Here is a 19,416-nt window from a genome sequence, read left to right as displayed (position 1 = left end):
CCCTAGTGATAGTATCTACTTCATTTCATCTAAAAGATCTCCATCATTGCTAGCAAGCAATATATCATCAACATATAGTGCAAGAATCAAAAAATTTACTCCCACTCACCCTCAAGTATATACAAGGATCAACAACATTTTCCTAAAGTCATAATCTCATCAAATTTCAGATACCACTGTGTCCAAGCTTGCTTCAATCCATAAATGGATTTCCTCAAATTGCATACCAGATGTTCTTTCCTAGATTCCTCAAAACCATGAGGTTGTTCTATATACACATCCTCAGACAGGTCTCCATTAATAAAGGTTGTTTTAACATCCATCTCATGAAGCTCTAAAACAAAATGAGCTACCAAGACCATAAAATGAATCCTTAGATGCTAGATAGAAGGTCTCGTTAGATCAATGCCCTTTCCTTGATTATTGTCCTTTGTTACCAATCTAGTATTGTATCTTTCAATTTCACTTTTCGTAGCATGCTTGGTTCCAAAAAAAAACACATTCACAAACAACTACATTTTTTGCATCCAACAAGCAATTCCAATGAATCCCAGACTTGTTATGATCCGTGATGCCAACATAGCATCCATACACTAGATGATTGAGAGCTATCCACTAAGATCATCTTAAATTACATGTTTCCTAACCCCAGGATCTCGTTAAAGGAGATAGCACGGTTTGAAGCAATCACTCTAATATTATAGGAAGGATAATAGAATCTAAAGCCTCTTGAGTTAGTGCAATGACCAATAAACTAACAGTTTTAAGGTCAAGCTTTTTTAGCTATGCATTATATAGTCTCACTTCCACTTTACAACATAAACATGCAAGTCTCTCAAGCTATGTTTCTACAACACAATCACAAAGAAATCTAGTTAGTGCAACAGTCCATGATTCTACCTAATTTCATCATACATACCTCCTACAATATTCATCATCCCTATTTGATCTCACAATTTTGATCATCCTCCCTATCATGAGCTCAATTGAGGCCTTAAATGCATCCAATCTGCAATTTTTTTATAAATGAGCTGAACAAAGTAGTTGTGGGAAAGGGCATCAAGAAAGGGGATAAAATAAATGTAAACCCCCATCGCAACAATAGTGAGACCACCACAAATATTTGTATGAATTAGTTCCAAATGTTCTAACTACTATTAGCCTCTTTGGTTCTCGCAATAGCTGTAAGTTTCCCTTTTAAAGGGTCAACACAACTTCCAAAATCATGTTGAACACCTTCCTTAATCAATCTTTTCTTTAGAAGTATGCCCATGTGAGTTTTCTAACAACTCCATTATGTATCAACAAATCAATCATCTAAAACAATGTTATACCAACCATCATAAAGACTGATAGATCTAACAACAATGGAATTATAGTTCGATCAACTTTACCATCGGCAAATGAAAGGGTAATACCAAATCTCTATAAAGGAAACAAAATTCCCATTGATGAAGTCACCATAAGCGCTATTTCCATAACCCCAAAAGTTATATTTCCATAATCCCAAAAGTTATACCAAAGTTGTTGAAGCCTAACCATTGTTATTTGCTTCACTTCAATTGTGCGTATGTTCTCAATGTTGACCTTTTAATCATTTATCAACATCCTTTTGAATCTCTCCATGCAGTCCTTAAATTTCCAATAATTTATTTATTTATGTCCTAGGATAATTTAAGTCCAAGTGGTTTCGGAAAAACCTTCAACCTTTTGACATTATCGGTTTTACCCTTCCTCCTCAAGTTTTCATCTTAAACATCTTTTTCCCACTAATAGATTAAGGATTTACATGAAGGAGAATAAGACATCACCCAATAAAATCTAGAGCAATCAGAAGGAAAATCTAATAATGAAAAAAGAAAGAAGAGAAGATAAATAAAACCACCACTCTCAAAAATCAAACCAACAAATTACTCCAATCTCATAGAACTTCTAGGAAGCTCACACCATTGAAATACCCAAACCCAACACACCACAACAATGCCAAATATTGCATCTCCCAGACCAACAACCAATTCAACTTCTTCCCGAAAAGATCCGTGCATTACACTCCAACTACAACCCGCATAATGCTGCAAAGAAACCAAATTTTCATAACAGAGCCCTATCCTTCCTCCTACCAAAACCCCTAAATGAAATGTTCAAAAGTTCCTCCACCAATTTCAGGCAAACCCAACTTTTTCCCAAGACACCAAATTACAAGTTCCATACTCTCCATGCAAATAATAATGCAAAAAAAGATGAGATGCAGCCTGTGAATTATTATAACAAAGCACACAAACATCTGGGAAAATATCCTTCAAAAACTCCTATTGCAACAATTTATTAGTATTGATTCTATTAAGCACAACCAACCAACCAGATAAAAGCCTCAATTTTTGGGGTAGTTTAGCCTTCCAAATAGTAGAATAAAGAGGAAAAGAGAATATAGAATGGGTCAAGAACTAAAAAAATGATATACAAGAATAAACCCCCAAATGATCCAAGGACCAAGAGCAAACATCCATCCCTGAAGAAAACAATAACAACAACAACAACCCTTAAGTCCTACTGGGTGGGATCAGCTATATGAATTCTTTTCCGCCAATTCACTCAATCGAAGGCAATGTCCTCTGCTAGCTTAAAAGCTATTAAGTCCTTCCTCACTACCTTATTTTAGGTTATTTTATGTCTACCTTTAACCCTGTTACTTTCAAAAACAACTACTGCCTCACTCCTCCTCATAGGTGTGTTTCCTGGCCTATGTTTCAAATACAAAAGCCATCTAAGCTACCCCTCCCTTATATTGTCTTCAACCAGTGCTATGCCTAGTTTATTGCATATATCACTCCTTAATTTATCTTTTAATGTTAAACCACTCATACATTGCATTTCGGCAACTTTGACTTTTTGTATATGTTGTTTCTTAGTTGCACAACATTCTAATCCATAAAGCATGGCTATAAAACTTTCCTTTCAATCTTAGTGGTATTCTACGATCACACAACATGCTTGACGCACTACTCCATTTTACCCATCTTGTTTTAACTCTATGTATTACATCCTCAACTTCTCCTTCCTCTTACATAATGAATTCAATGTATTGAAATATATTAGTGTTGTTAATTTATTTCTTGATTATCAAGTTTAATCTCATCTCCAATATTTCTTCTTCCATTACAGAAAGTACATTTCATATACTCTGTCTTATTTCTACTTATCCTAAAACCTTTAGACTCTATAGCAATTCTCCAAACTTCGAACTTAGATTCCACTCCCCTCTCGCTTTCATCAGTCAAGACAATATCATCTACAAACAACATACTCCAAGGGATCTCGTTTTGAATATTCCTAGTGAGTTCATCCATCACTAAAGAAAAAAGATAAGCGCTCCAAAGTAGAACCTTGATGCACACCTATTGTTAGTGGAAATTGTCTAGACACCCCTCCTATAGTCCCAAATCCTAACACTAATCATTACACTATCATACATATCCTTAATGACCTTAGCATATTTACTACAAACACCTCCTTTTTTTTTTTCTAAAAACCCACCAAAACACTTCCATAGGTACTCTATCATAGGCTTTCTCAAAGTCAACAAAAACCATATGCAAGTCCCTCTTCTTTTCCCTAAAGTTTTCCATTCATCTTCTTAAAATATAAATAGCTTATGTTGTCAATCTCCAGGCATAAAATCAAAATGATTCTCTGAAACCCTTTGTTTCTAGTCTTATTCTTAGTTCAATTACTTTTTCCCATAATTTCATCGCAGGACTTATAATCATTATCCCGCAATAGCTATTGCAATTTTGAACTTTTGTTTTGTATAAAGGTATTAAAGTGCTTTTCATCCATTTCTCCAACATTTTTCTTGGTTTTTATAACAGTGTTGAATAGAATAGTTAACCATATGCTTCCTTTATCCACTAAACATTTCCAAACTTCAATTTGTATGTTATTTGGACCATTAGATTTGCCACTTTTTCATCTTGTTTAAAGTCATCTTAACTTCAATGACTCTAATTTTGCAAATAAATCTCCTATTTAGTCTTTTCCTGTTTTTCACTTCCAATTTCAAGTGTCTAGTTTGGTTTTCATTAGACAATGTATTGAAGTATCTATGCCACCTCCCTTTTATATCTTCTTATTTGGTTAAGATATTATCATTCTCATCCTTTGTGTGTCCTTGAAGAAAGAGGACAAGTATTTAGTAAAATCAGTAAGGAGGACAACTCAACAACTCTCTATCATTAAGAGGTCTCCTAGAATGAAAATCCTAAGAAGCCAAAGAACCATCCAAATCACCCGCAAAAAAAGAAATTATGCTATTTCGCCCTAAGCTCAATGAAAGAGATGAGGAAAATATGTGCATAGTAGACATTCCCCAAATTTAGTGTAGAGAGAGAGATCTCAATGGGCTCTCTGAAATACACCTAAAACAAACATTGGTATCCCCTCCCCCCTCCCCCCCTTCTTGCTCAACCCAAACTTGCTTCTAATGACTCTAGAGAAGAATCCTCAAAGGAAAATGCCATAGCTATTTAGCTAAGCAATTCGTATTTTTTTAGGCACCAACTTTCCAAGACCCAACCCATCCTCCACTTTAGACCTGCACAACACATCCCAACTCACTAAATGCGATGACCCCCTACTCCATAGCACAAGAAATCTCTCATGATCTCAATATTTCTAGCAATCCCCACAGGAATCTTAAAAATTAACAAATAATATAACACAAGAATTGACAAACAAGCCTAAATAAGAGTGATTCTACCTGCAAGAGAGAGAAGAGCCCCTTCCAGCCATCTAAACGCCCCGTCACGCTTTCCATTGCTAAGTTCCAAAAATCCACTAATCTGGGATTCCCTCCTAAAGGAACCCCTAAATAAGTTGAAGGCCAATCCAATAAACCACGCCCCACATCAAAAGGCACTCCCTTGCACGCTCATTCGACACATTAGTAGCTACTAAACCACTTTTCCCACATTAATCTTAAGCTCAAACACCCTCTCAAAAACATGGAGAATACCCAAATACTCTTGAAAGAAGGGATATGATCATCTAAAAAGAAAATAGTGTCATCAGCAAACTTCAGGTGAGAGACCACACTCCCTCTCTCCCCAGTACCAACCTTTTAACCAATCCCCTACCCACTGCTCTATCCACCATCCTACTCAAAATATTAGCTACTAAGACAAACAAAAAATAACAAAGTGGACCACCTTGTCTAAAACCCCTTAAGGCAATAAACCAAGACTTAGGTTTAGAATCCAAATTTACCAAGAAATACACATTAGATATTCAACCCCTCATTCACTAATGCCACCTCTCACCAAAATCCTTTCTTATTCATGAAGCCTCAACTAACTCTATCATAGGCTTTTTCAAAATCCAATATATAATGAAACCCCTCTCCTTTCTCCTTCAATATCCTCGACCACCTCAATAGCCACCAAAATAGCATCTAGCATACGCCTAGCCCCACAAACACACTTTGAGCACTAGAAATGGTATTATCAAGCACCACACTCAACCTATTAGCTATACTTCAGTAATAATCTTCTATACATGCTAGAGACTAGACTAATAGGTCTAAAGTCCTCTATCTTAATATAGATACTCTTCTTAGGCACCAAGCAATAAATGTGGACTTAATACTCTTGCTCAAAATCCCATTCCCATAAAATTCAGTGAAGACTTTAACCAAATCCCCCTTAATCACATCACAAAAATCTTGAAAGAAAGAAATGTTAAATCCGTCCAGTCTCGTGCTTTATCCCTCTCCATCCCAAAAACGAGACCTCTTACTTCCTCCTCACCAAAAGGTCTCCCCAACCAACTCAACTAATCTCCAGAAATGGGATTCAATTCTAATCCCTCAACCATCGGTCTACAAACATCCTCTTAGAATACATGCTAGAATACAAACCTTTAATCTCAAAGGCAATCCAACTAGGGTCAGTAATAATCCTTCCTCCTCCCACATCCAACTCCCTAATACAATTCTTTCTTATTGTCCAATTAGCCAACTTATGAAAGAAACTAAAATTATGATCACCATCTTTGACCCATTTAAACTTGGTCATCTGCCTCCAACTCCTCATTTCCTTAAAAATCACCTCTTTCCAACTCATTCTTCATAGAAATCCTTTCACCTCCACACTTTTCCACGAGGTTACCATCCTCTTCCTTCCTATCCAAGGAACCGAACTCACCTAGAACTCTAGATTTTCTAATTCTAACATCACCAAACACCTCCCTACTCCATACTTTCAAAGTCTCCATCAAACGCTTCATTTTTCTCATAAATCTAAACCCTTTCCAACCCCTCCCCATGTCCTTTTCCAAGATCTCTTCACTAATAGCTTACAAGCAAAATGACCTAGTCACATATTTCCAAACCTAAAAGGAGTAGGACACGAAGAGACCTTACTTGATTCCAACAGGATAGGAAAAATGATCAAAAGTAGACCTTGGGAGAACTATTTGAGAGAGATTGGAAAGATTGTCCGCCTACTCACTACATAACAAGAACCTATCAAGCCTCCTAGCCACTGCGCTACCCCCACCCCCCCAACAAACCAAGTAAATTATTGTTTCCCAAAAGGAGATCTCACTGCATGCTAGTTGTTAGTCTACTCCCCCACCCCCCACCCCCCCTTTTCCCTTTATTTTCCCCTAGAAACCTCATCGCATTGAAATCACCACCCACGCTCCACCTATGGGAACAAACTCCAAAAACATAGTAAAACTCATCCCAAAAGGAACCCCTAAGAGTTGGTACAAAGGGACCATATACAAGAGAACCCCACCACTAAGCCCTCCCTCTCACTTCACCTAAAATAGAGCAGGAAAAAAACTTGACCAAACTATCCACTCTAGAAATAGAACAAGTGTCCCACGTAACAAGCACACCCCCCGAAGCCCCTCAAGAGGATAACAAGTCCCACCCCTTATTGCGACCGCCCTAAATACTCCTAACAACCCCCTCCCCAAGTATATCACCTCCAACTTAGTTTCCTGAATAAAAACAATATCAAGGGAGTACACTAGTCAAAACTTCCATAATTAAACTTCCTTTCCTAATGCCCCCTATACCACTCACACTCCAACTAATAATCCTTATAGTTTAACATGCTTAACACCTTTCCTAACCCCTTTTCACCCTTTATAATTAATAGATAAATCTAGGTCTTTCAAGTCTTTCTAAACTTTCTTCTTCCTCCTCTCATAAGTTCTAGGGCTTAAACCCAACCTCACCTTATTACCTACGTATGGGATCTCATAGTTTCAAACCCAGGTCATCAAGGAGTTTTTGTGGCCCTTTACAATCTCCCTTACACCCCCCCCCCCCCCGGGTCCCACCCCCAAAGCTAAATCCCAAGCCATCCCTCCTAAAAGACTCCTCCTTTTGGCATAAAGTATCTGAAGAAAGAAAAGACTGAACAAGAACAAGAAGAATACCTTTACTAGATTTAGAGGAGCTCAGATCCTCCATTAGAGAATCTTCCTTTACAAAATTAACTTTCCAACCAATAGAAGAAGATATAGCCAAGATGTCCACCATTATGGAATTATGCTTAGGGTCAAAAGGCAAAGACCCCACACTAATTAGGACTTCCCTCTTGTTAGAATTGTAAGTAAAAAAAATATTTACCTCCTTGCGCAATTTTAAAGTCTAAGTGTAACAAACCTCTCTCCAGCTGTGTATTCTTTCATGGGAATGCATTTCAGCCCGGAATTTCCTCAACTTCCTCTCTAAAACTCCCCTCAAAAATCTACAACAAACAATGCTCTTCTACAAGTTCAAAATCAGCTCTCAACTGGTCCACGAGCAGTCCCTTCTCAAGCTCGCACATGCTGCTCAAATTATCCTCCAAATCGAAAGATCAATCATCCTCTAGTTCCCCTTCTGACATAACCCTATACTTCTCACTCAAATCTGACCATAGGGGAGAGAATTGATTACTAAAAGTAGGTTTAATTTACCTCCACTCCATTGCTAAGAGACTTTGAAATTCTTTGTACCTCCTCAAGATCGGCAATTCTGTTTGGCCAAGAGTCACTTCCTATAATTTTGTTTTCCTCACTACTAAGCAATGAAGTTTCATTTAGCCTACCTTCCTTTGAATTCTAGGCTTCCATACACTGCACTTCCATTCATTCATCTATCATATTGACTTGATATATCTACTCGATAGTTCTATGCATCTCACTTTTTTTAGAGAGATCCAATCTACCATCTTCAGTTCTACCCAACACTTTCAGTCCCAATGGGCTCAAGACCCTAGCAACATTAGAAATAGAGGGCTTTCTTCTCTCTACCCATTTCAATTTAGATTTCCGTAACCCATTTGGAATGAGCCCACGAGCTATAAGCCCCCATGTTTGCCCAAGCCTTAGGCCCATCAAAAATTTTAAAACTTGAAGTCACACCTTCTCCACCTTTGTATATGAGAGTACAAGAGCTGGGGAAACACCCCCCCCCCCCCCCAAACGCCCTACAATTACAATTGCCAAACCTCTCAACAAGCAACGACCTTGTGCCAAAGCATCTCTAATCACCACGGCAAAAGAGACCCCAATTGAAAGCCTCCAAAAGATGCTTACCTTATCACCGTGCACCACTGACCTTTGTATGTCCGAAGAGCCACACACAAGGCATCGCCAACCACAATTCTGGTCACCACCAGCTTTATACTTGGCCATCGGCAGGTCCAACAAAACAAAGGGGAAGGCTTGCCACCTTGAAACCTCTCCCCATCAAGGATATGCACGTCCTAGCTCTTTCCTCCTTGGTTAGCCATCTTCAAACACAAAAATCTATCCTTGCGATCGAAAATAACTGCACGCTAATGGAGTCTCCCGCATCTCTAAAAACAACATCCACCTAACCCAACTCAAGGCCTCAATTACCTTCGCATGAAACACCCATCAAAACCAATATAAATTCATCCTTCTTCAATATGAAAAAAGGTGCGTGCCTCCTTGTGAATTCCAAAATGCGAAACGTAGATAGTGAGATTCATGTTGATCACCTTCCTTTCCACCTTGAAAGTAGAATGAACACCCATTGCACTCCCAGGATATTAGTTATAGATCCACATTCCAAATTCGAACAATGAGAGAAAAATCGATGTGGACAAAGAAGAGCCAAGAGAAGCAAAAAGAAAAGGAGATGAGATACAGGAATGAGAAATCAAAATGAAGAACACTAACTACCAAAACAAGAGACATCCCAATTGTCGAGGGCGATCATCACCATCTTCCCACTTTTTGTTGTCCTTGCTTGTTTTAATTATCCATCAAAGCCCAATGTTACTACCAACAATAGATGAAGATTGTTCAGTTGCATCTTACTAGAAGAGATTAGACATCATTTTATAAAATTCATTTTATTTTATTGAACTTTATTTTTTCATCTATGCTTTCAAGAAGTTTTAAGTCATCAAATATTGATGGAAGGCTTTATAGCCCATTAAACTAGAAAGATGTTTCCTTAAGTTGACTTTATTTCATTCCCTTCACTACGACAATAGTTACTAAGCTTCACAATATGCTCATGCACCGCACTAATGTCATCTAACTTAGTGGAAGTCAACAATATTTTATATTCTTCTTTCTACTTTATCAAATATTAAGAATTTATCAATAAGTGCTTCAAAGTTTCCAAATATTCTCTATTCCAAACACGCTATGTCTTATGGACTTTTCCATTAAATTCCAAATAAGCATCAAACATGCTCTATTAGAGTGCTCACATTTTTCATAGTGGGTCCTATTGTTAGCAAAAATGGTCTCAGTTGGTTTTATAGGCTCTACTTTTAGTGTTAATTCCATTCATAATAGCATGATGAACCCTAAAATACTCAACCCAACTCATGTAGGACAAGAAATCGACCATGGGTTGACCCTTCTTGTAGATTGATGGAGAAGTATTGGACTACGGTCGTTGCATTTAATTAACTAGTGTATATGTATATTTAGTTTAATTAGTACAAGAGTATGTGTATTTGGGGCTTGTTTGTAATGTTTATGTATTCTAAGGATGTGTTTGGAGTTGCATATAATTTTTGGGGTAAATGTGTGATTTCATGTGTTAGAAGCTTTCTTATAAATAGCATGTGAAATCCATGTAGACGTTCACCGTTGAATTTGAATTTGAAAGTGTACATATGATTCCCCCCCTCATATCTCCCTCTCTTCTTCTTCCTCCTTCCTTTTCCCTGCCCTCTCTCTCTCCTACATCCTATCGTGGCTACAAATTATTAATGCTAGCCTGCATCACCAGATCCCAAAATTGGTTCTAGATCATGTTTTAATGGCAGAAAATTGCATAGGCTGAGTAGCTGAGGAAATAATAAGTGAACATATTTCATTGTGCGTGCAAAACAAAATCATGTCATAAACATACTTTCGTCTCTATCTAATCAATCATGGGTACAAACCAAAATACCCAAGTCATTGAAGTCCTACCCAAGAGTCCCATACTACAATCCTAACCAATTTTCTCATGGTCAAATCAATTCAGAGGTACAAAATCATAATCCCCATGTCATTGTAGTCCCCTAAGGATCCCGAACTAAAATGCCTATCACAATTTATCCCCATAACAAAGCAAAATAATTGGATATCATGCAACCCAAAATTAAATACTGATAGGGTACTTGAATCTTTATATGTACAATACCCAACTTGCTTTCTTTATCTTCACTGAAAATATCACAGCCAATGACACACCAAAAGGGTATGACCTTCAATCATGGAATTCCCATCCCAACTACAATTCAAAAACAAATTTACATGATGATGACATTCAATCAATTTCATCACAATTAATACCATTAATTGGCCCCAAGATACATGCAGACACATAAATTATGCCCATTAATTTTCAAAATTTGCGATCCTGTGAGATTGCTTTCAAAATTTCAGATTTTTAATCAAGGAGGCTCTCAATTTTGAATGTTCATAGTCATGGCTTCATGTACAGTTTAACATATACAAAATGCATCGCCATCTTGTGTATGTAACTATGCCATAATCATATTTCACAAGCACATGTGAGGGTAAATACACATGCATGCTTACGTTGAATGCTTATGTTGTCCAAGTTCAACGTAAGCATGCAGTCTTCTTCTTTTTTCTTCTTTTTCTTTCTTTGATCATTGGCGAAGTAATTGGCACTCTTCTTTGTGAGTTTGCTTGATTTGCAAGACTGGCCTTCCTCCATCACATGAACTTTGGGCTCAAGTTTATACCGACATATAGTCCTTAATGCAAAAATGGTCGACCAAAGTCCTGAAGAGACATATCATCTTTCCTATGTTTCAAAATTCTTTTAAAATATCTACAAGATGGAGTAAGCTTTTTCTTAATAGAAAAATAAGATATATTCAATGCAAAGGAAAGAATTTATATAGAGGAGAATAAGAGATCCTCCTATGAAAAGAAGAAACCAGAAAATACTAGAAAACAACCAAAATAAAACTCTTTCCAATCTCTCTAAAAGTCTTAGAAAGGCACTCTTTTAAAACAGCCTATTGCAAAAGACCAAAGAAAAACCAATTTCTAAATCCTTTCCCAAAGCAAAGTACCAGAATTCCTCTTCACTAAGAAGATACAAGCATTCCTTTCCATGAAAATTCCCCAGGAAACTACATAAAGGCCACAAGTCCACAAGACTAAACCATCTCCACCCTTCCCAATCCTATAAAAGAGATGTAATAAATCTCCCACAGAACCGAAGCAAGCCTATTTCTCCCCCAACACAGCAAACGACTTATTTTAGAACCCCCCCCCCCTCGGCAAAGAATGCAAATAATAAATGCCACGCAAATTTGGAGCAGTTCTCATATCCTCATCAAGTCAGTTCTTGTTTTAAACCAGGTATTGTGTATACGCGACGCTCCCGCCCACAATCTCTTTAGGTAGCTCATCCAATAACTAATCCTACCACGCTCTAGATTCAGTCAGTTGCAGCACCTCTAGAGCCTTTGGTACGTCACTCTTCTCATGTGTCTGTATCCCTAGATAGGTATGGGTTTCCCTCTTCAAGTTCTGGCAATTCTGTTGCAACTCTTACTGTTGCATTGTCCAATTTAGATATTCCCACATCCTACTCACACGCTGCCAAGCATGATTGTTGGCGACAAGCTATGCAGGAAGAAATTGCCGCTCTAGAGGCCAATCACACCTGGGACATTGAGCCTTGTCCTCCCACCATTGTTCCTCTGGGTTGTAAATGGGTTTACTCAATCAAGGTCCGATCTGATGGAAGTCTGGATCGTTACAAGGTCACCTTGTTGCACTTGGGAATAATCAAGAATATGGTGTCAATTATGAAAAGACCTTTGCTCATGTGACTAAGATGACTACTGTTCGTACGATTCTAGCTATTGCTGCTTCCAGTGATTGCCACTACATCAAATGGATGTCAAGAATGTTTTTCTTCACGAGGATCTTAAAGAGTGTATTTATATGAAGCCACCCCCAGGCTTGTTTCCCTCTTCGACTTCACATGTGTGTAAGCTTCATTGCTCTCTTTATGGTCTCAAACAAGCTCCGAGGGCCTAGTTTGATAAATTCCACATCACTTTATTACAATTTTCATTCAAGCAGAGCAAGTATGAAACTTCATCGTTTCTTCAGAAATCAGACATGGGTATTGTTGTTCTTTTGGTTTATGTTGAAGATATTGTGATTATTGGTTCCGATTCTGCTTTACTTACTCAGCTCAAGACTCATCTCTCAAAGTCCTTTCATATGAAAGATCTTGGATCTCTCACATATTTTCTTGGTCTTGAGGTGAATCATAGTCCCTCTGGTATTTCACTCAATCAACATAAGTATGCTAGTGACTTGGTGGCCACAGTTGGCCTTTAGAAGGGTACTTTTGTTCATACTCCCATGGAATTAAATGTCAAGCTTTGTAAAAAGGAGGGTGACTTACTTGCTGATCCCAGTTTATACCAGAAGTTGGTAGGTAGTCTTATCTATCTCACCATTACTAGACAAGACATTTCTTTTGCTGTACCAAAAAAGTCAGCCAGTTTCTTTAGACTCCTCATCATCTTCATTTGGCTACTGTCCGTAGGATCATATGCTATGTTCAGGCTACTTCTGCGCGTGGTTTATTCTTCCTTGCAGACAATTCTACTTGCCTTGCTGCTTATAGCGATGCTGATTGGGCTGGTTGTGCAGATACACGTTGCTCCCATCACTGGTTGGTGTGTGTTCTTAGGTGATGCATTGATCTCTTGGAAGAGAAGCAAGACAGAGTTTCTAAGTAATCGACGGAATCTAAATACTGGGCGATGTCTCTTGCTTGTTCTGAAATTATTTGGCTTCGAGGTTTGCTTGCTAAGCTAGATTTTTTTGAAACCGATCCTACACCTCTACATGCCGATAATATGAGTGCTATCCAGATCACGGCCAATCCTATCTATAATGAACGCACAATGCATATTGAAGCCGATTGTCACTCTATCCTTGAAGCATTTGAAGCTCATGTTATCACTCTTCCACATATTTCCACTAAACTACAAATTGCAGATATCTTCACCAAGGCTCTCACTCGTCATCAACACTGCTTCCTAAGTAGCAAATTGATGCTTGTTGATCAAGCTGCAATTTGAGGGGGGCTGTCAACGGAACAGCAAACAGCAAAGCAAAAGATTTCTTTCCTCACTTCAGCCCAAAATTATTTCCTTATTTCTCAATTCATTATTTTGCACAGTTTGCATATATTTAGTTTACATGTATAGGGCTTGACAAATTATAGTTTACATGTATAGGGCAAGAATCATGCTAGAACTTATTTACTTTCCATGTATAGCATTCTTGTAAAGTCTATATATAATATACAGAACTCAAGGCCAAACCATTCGGCCATTCACACAATATTTTGACATGCATGCACTGTGAAAACATAACTAAACTCTGGCCAAAGCCCTATTCCAACCAATGATTTCAACAAATAACCTTCTGGAATGGTCATCTCCATAGCATGTCCCCACATGAGGATCATGGAATAAGGTGGAAGCCCTTTTGCATTGTTTAGGTAACTACCACACAGCAATCAGAGGTGCTTAGCATTTTCTTTGAGCAAGGCTACCAAAGGCCTTGGAGCTAGAGCATCTACATCCTACATCAAACCAATTTTCTGGACTATATTTTCAATAATAAAAGGCTTTTGATAAAATATTAGGAAAAAAAAAAAAGGAAGGAATTCCTATATTTCCAAATATGATAGATTGAGGCAGCCCACATCATTTTGCATAATATGGCAGTAGATCTAGAAACTACAATGTCTGGGTAAAATTCCATTTCAGCCAGCAGATAAATCTTGAAGCCTCAAAGATTTCGTAACCTTTTCACTAATATTGCAGCTTCACACAGAGTTGGGACTTGGATTACTAAAGGGCAAAACACATATGGAGGGAAAGCATTTAAACCTTTCAACGATAACCTCAAGAATCTCAATATGCAATTAAAACCTATTGATAACCCAAGCTTCCATAATGTCTAGAAATTTCATGCCACAAAAAAAATTCATCATTGGAAAAATTTGTTTAAAAGCAAGCATGACTTGTGACAAACCTTCCAGAACGACATTTACTGTGTGACAACATGAGCACTGTACATGTTTGGCTCCTTGTGGATAAGCAAGCAAATGATGGCAAGAGCCACAAACCATTTGAGCCATTTCTGCATCATAATTACATAGTTTATAGGGTGAGCAAATATTTGAAAATAAATAAATAAATAAACAAACAAACCAAAAAACAAAACATAACATAACAACACCAAAAAAAAAAACTAATAATAATAAAATCTGACAAACACTATCAATTGATGGGTGCATTCACCACAATCATCTAAAAATCGCTTAAATTTTTTTTTGCCTATTTTGGGGTGGTTGTCATTGGGTAGTAGCCTGCCTAGGAGAGGCAAAACAAATATGAAAGAATAAAATGAAATAATTATATAAGAATAAAAAATCAGAATTATAGAAAAATAGATTTCTTTTTTCTTCCGATAAGCTAGAAACAAATGACCAAGGGGCAAAGAGAAGTGATTTTTTATGTTGGTATGAGAACAATCGACTGAGAAGCAAATAATAACCACACATGATAAAAAAGGTAATTAGGAGTTCAACTTTTCTCCTTCTATATTGGCAGTCAAAGAAAAACACTCTCTTCTTCTTACAATGAGCTGAAACGAACATGGTAGTCATGGTTTCAGAGACTACCAGCTACTCCAAATCAAGTATGAAAAACAAAGATCTAGAAAAGCAACACTAGAAAAGAAAATCTCTACAAGACAGTAACTGAGATAATGCTAAGAAACAATCAGGAATGAAAACTACTCCAAAAGGAAAGATTGATTTTGATGCAATCAAGAACCTAAAGAGATTATTATTAAAAATCTGCCTAAAGGGAAAATTTGTGATTGCTTTCTAATGTATAAAATCTGCAATAATTTCACTTATTAATCAAATTCAAGCTTCTTAGCAGAATCTGGGAAAACTGCATCTCACTTGCTTTCAAAATAAGATCTTCCCACTACATGTTTTCCTAACAAAATGACAAGGCCAAATTTGAATCTGTTACACCAAAAAATTCAAATCAATGAGATGTCTTTAAATTCCTGCAGCTACCTCTTTTCTGGTAAATAAAAAATTCATCACAAAATCATAAATTAGGGCGCTAAAGGTCCACTGCTAAAACAGTAGCAAACCAAGATTACTGGTGTACCTGATTCCCGAAAAATACACACACATATAAAGCTCTCATTAGAAGCCCTAAATAAAGGAGCCAAATGCCAAGCATAAAAGGCTCAACTACTTCAATGAAAAACATTTTCAGGGGAGAGGTTTTAAAGGAAAACAAAATTAATCCATTTGTAAAGAGATGCTCATCACAAAAATAACCAAAGAAATGTAATTAAATTTGACCAAGGTCCCTGCTTATTTAATGCAACAAGATCTTGGGAACTTTGTGTCACATCCCTAGTTTTTTTTGGCACGTGACCGGCTGTGACGCCATCTAAAATCCAATGGGGTCACTAGGCCGGGGCAAGAATTTGTATTACAAATCATCATTTGGAACCAAGTTAAAAGCCAATTAAGAGTAAACATTTGTTGAAAACACAAAACATATATATATATATATATATTCCATAAGCAACTAAAAATGTTTTCATTTAGTAACAAACTCTTTACATTGGGCTGTACTTTTCACACAACATTTTTCTCACTCCCTAATCTACATACATTACGACCCAAAATTGAACACATGCCTAGTATCCTTATTGCCTTCCTGCCAACCTATAATACATGTCAAAATGGTAGTATCTTGGAAAACCTAATAAGTGGAGCTCTCCTTCAGTTTGAACTTGAAATTATTAAGTAATAGGGTGAGCAACCACAAGCTCAGTAGACATTCTTAACTCCCCCTTATTCAAATAAGGATAATGCATGATTTCTTACATGTATGCATGATCACAAGGTGCAAAAACAACAATCTTTATTCAAAGCAATCTATTCATCGCAAGTGACCAATGCAAAACATTCAAATAGCATGCATTTACACTTTTTTTTTTCCCAACATAGCAGTGTTGTCCCAACTTAGTGCACATTTTATCTCAAACAAGTGCCAAATGCCAGCTTCGCCAACCACCACTTAACACGGAAATAACCTCGGGAGGTTTAGGGCCTTTCACCCAAGGGAGACACAATCCCTACTTGCTCAAATTCCACAATATCATAGCCACAACAACACATGGTGCCATCTATTTCACGCAATAACAATTCAACATATGCATACACAAGTTTTGCCAAAGCAACTTAGCAAGTAAAACCATCATCCTTATAAGAGGAATATCTATCACATGAAAATTTTCCAACTAAACAAGATATGCAATTATGATAACCAAAGAAACATATATGTATTATGCTACCATATCAAGTAATTGGGGATAATAAACTTAAATCTTCCTTATTAAGATTTAACTTTTATACAAGTGTCTAGCCTTGTTTCCTTTAAATACTCAAAATCCAGAGGTGAATAAATGAAAATTAAGACCTACCTTGATTTTCAGCTTCTTCAACTTAGTCTAAGTTACCCTGTGAACTTCTTGTATTTTCTCTGAATTTCCCTGATTTTCTGTAGGGTTATCTCTCTATTTCTCTCCCTCTCTAGAACTAGGGTTTTCAGCAAGTGTTTTGGGGTATTCTTTTCCATTTTCAGGCTGTTCTGCAGGCTGGGGAAGTCAAGACAGCAGCTGGGCACATGGCAGGACCATAGCAGCTGGTCGTAACAGGGGTCCTGCAATGCTGACAGCTGTGCACTAAGCGTCTGCTGCTGGTTTTTCAGAACTGCCAGGTGGCAGCTGCTGATTTGTAGTGCTGCCAGGTGTCACACATGGTTTTTTTTTTCCTCTCTCTGCCCCAACTGTTATGCTATTTATGTTTTAGCTTGACACTCATAATTTGTTTTCATCAAAGCCCCTCCTACCACTAATAAGTATCAGTTAAATCAACTCCAATTACCGTGGCCTGACACTGCGAAGGGAAAAGAAAATTTCATAGTAATTTTTCCAGTGACTGCTCCTAAAAAGATACGCAAATAAGAAACAATCTCCCTCCAGATACCCCAACACCACTGCCATTGCCATAAGAAAGCTCCACTGTGGCAGCCCTAGCCATTAATTTGGCTAAGATGTTAGCTTAGTTCACTGGTAAATCAATATCGTCCTGAACACTGTCGAGAATTATGATTCAGAGGTAATTAAAGGCATACAACTGAATCAAATTACATTCCTAGAAAACATCCGAGGAAACCCATCAAAATTTAACTAAAATTATACAAACAAACAAACAAAAGCAGAATTGATTCTGTTTTGGGCAACACACTTCCAGCAGCTGCTAACCCAAAAGAAGCGAAAAAAAAAACAAAAACAAAGAACAATGAGGTTCAAAAGGCTATAAGTCGTCGTTAAGAATGGTTTGAAGAACCAACAAGACAAATATAAAACCAAAATTAATCCAATAGAGCTATCCTTTTTCTGGGTCACGATTCTCGAATCAATAGAACCACACCTCGAAAAGTCGGACAACCAGTTTCACATTGAGAGAGAGAGAGAGAGAGAGAGAGTGCAACAATAATAGGTTTCCGATCACTTGGATAGTCCAGTTTCACTTTCCAAAATTAATTTTCCTATAGCAAACTAATTTCCACAAATTCATAGTTAACCAAAAAAAAAAATGTATAAAATCACTATTCACTACTTTGATTCATGGGAAAATTGAAAAAATAAAGTTGGAAGAAATATTGAAGATGGTTTAATCAAAAATCAGAGGGATTTTCCATATGTGTGTGTGTGAGGGGAGAGAGTCAGAGATAGAGTAGAAAATGAGGAGAAAAAAAAAAAAAACTGACCGGAATGTGGCTGCGGGGGAGGAATGGAAGACCACCCAGGTGGAGGTCCTTCTTCTTCGTCTTCTTCTTCTCCCCCTCCTCTCGGTTCTTTGCTCCCCATCTCTCTCTCTCTCTCTCTCTCTCTCTCTCTCTCTGCAAAGCCCGAGGGAAATTCTGAAGCTGTGCGACTGCGGGCACGAGCAGGACGACCAAAATGACGCCGTTGCTTGCTGCATAAAGATTAATTTTTAGATTTTTTTTTGGGGGGTGTTGAAAATGACAGTGGACTCCTTATATTCTTTTTTACAAAAGAGGAAAATGTTCTTATTTTATGAATTTAATGATAAAATCTCTTTTTAAATTAATTTTTAAATTTATAAATTTATTCTAACTAAAGTATTTGTGCCATCATTTTCTTCCCATTTGTTAGTTAATTGGTCATTTTTTTATGAAATATAATCATTTTTTCTAAGCAATGGTAAAGTAGACCAAAGCATATCATATTTTAATTTATTTTATGTATAAGTATGACAGTGGACTCCTTATATTTTTTTTTACAAAAGAGGAAAATGTTCTTATTTTATGAATTTAATGATAAAATCTCTTTTTAAATTAATTTTTAAATTTATAAATTTATTCTAACTAAAGTATTTGTGCCATCATTTTTTACACATGAGGTGAGTCATGACCCCTTCATTTTGAGGGAGCCAAATTTGGAAAATTTTAATTGGGCGAGACGTATTTCTATTTTTCCAAAAAAGAGAAATTTGCTCTCTATATTTTTTTTTATAAATTGTTGTGTCTCTGATGTTGAGATTCTAGTGTTCTATGATACTCCATAATCACTTCTAATTATTTGGTCTTATCGTCATATCCTGTGACACCCAAATGATTTTTTTATCGAATTATTTTCCATTTCAAACATAGTATTCTAGTTTGATTATTTTCTTTCATTTCTATTATTTACTACAATCACTGCTTTGTTATTCCCATTCCAACCCTAGATCTCTAT

General features: G+C 37.0%; 1 protein-coding gene across 2 annotated transcripts in view; it reads right to left on the bottom strand.

Annotated features, from left to right (window-relative positions):
* LOC131144244 (protein LOL2) overlaps positions 1-18,682 on the bottom strand; it is a 31,862-nt gene extending 13,180 nt beyond the window's left edge. The window contains exons 1-2 of one of the 2 annotated variants that reach the window (XM_058092771.1): positions 18,426-18,682; positions 14,584-14,691 (exon numbers count right to left, since the gene is read on the bottom strand). In XM_058092771.1, the coding sequence (XP_057948754.1) occupies positions 14,584-14,691; positions 18,426-18,525 (208 nt within the window). In that variant the 5' untranslated portion in view covers positions 18,526-18,682. The remainder of the gene's footprint in view (positions 1-14,583; positions 14,692-18,425) is intronic. The other variant, XM_058092770.1, reaches the window with a different exon arrangement.
* Between the last annotated feature and the right edge of the window lie 734 nt (positions 18,683-19,416).

The sequence above is a fragment of the Malania oleifera genome, chromosome 12 (assembly GCF_029873635.1).
Source record: "Malania oleifera isolate guangnan ecotype guangnan chromosome 12, ASM2987363v1, whole genome shotgun sequence".
NCBI classification, from domain to species: Eukaryota; Viridiplantae; Streptophyta; class Magnoliopsida; order Santalales; family Ximeniaceae; genus Malania; species Malania oleifera.
Note: the sequence above shows the minus strand (reverse complement) of the source record. Positions and strands in the feature narration are given on the sequence as shown.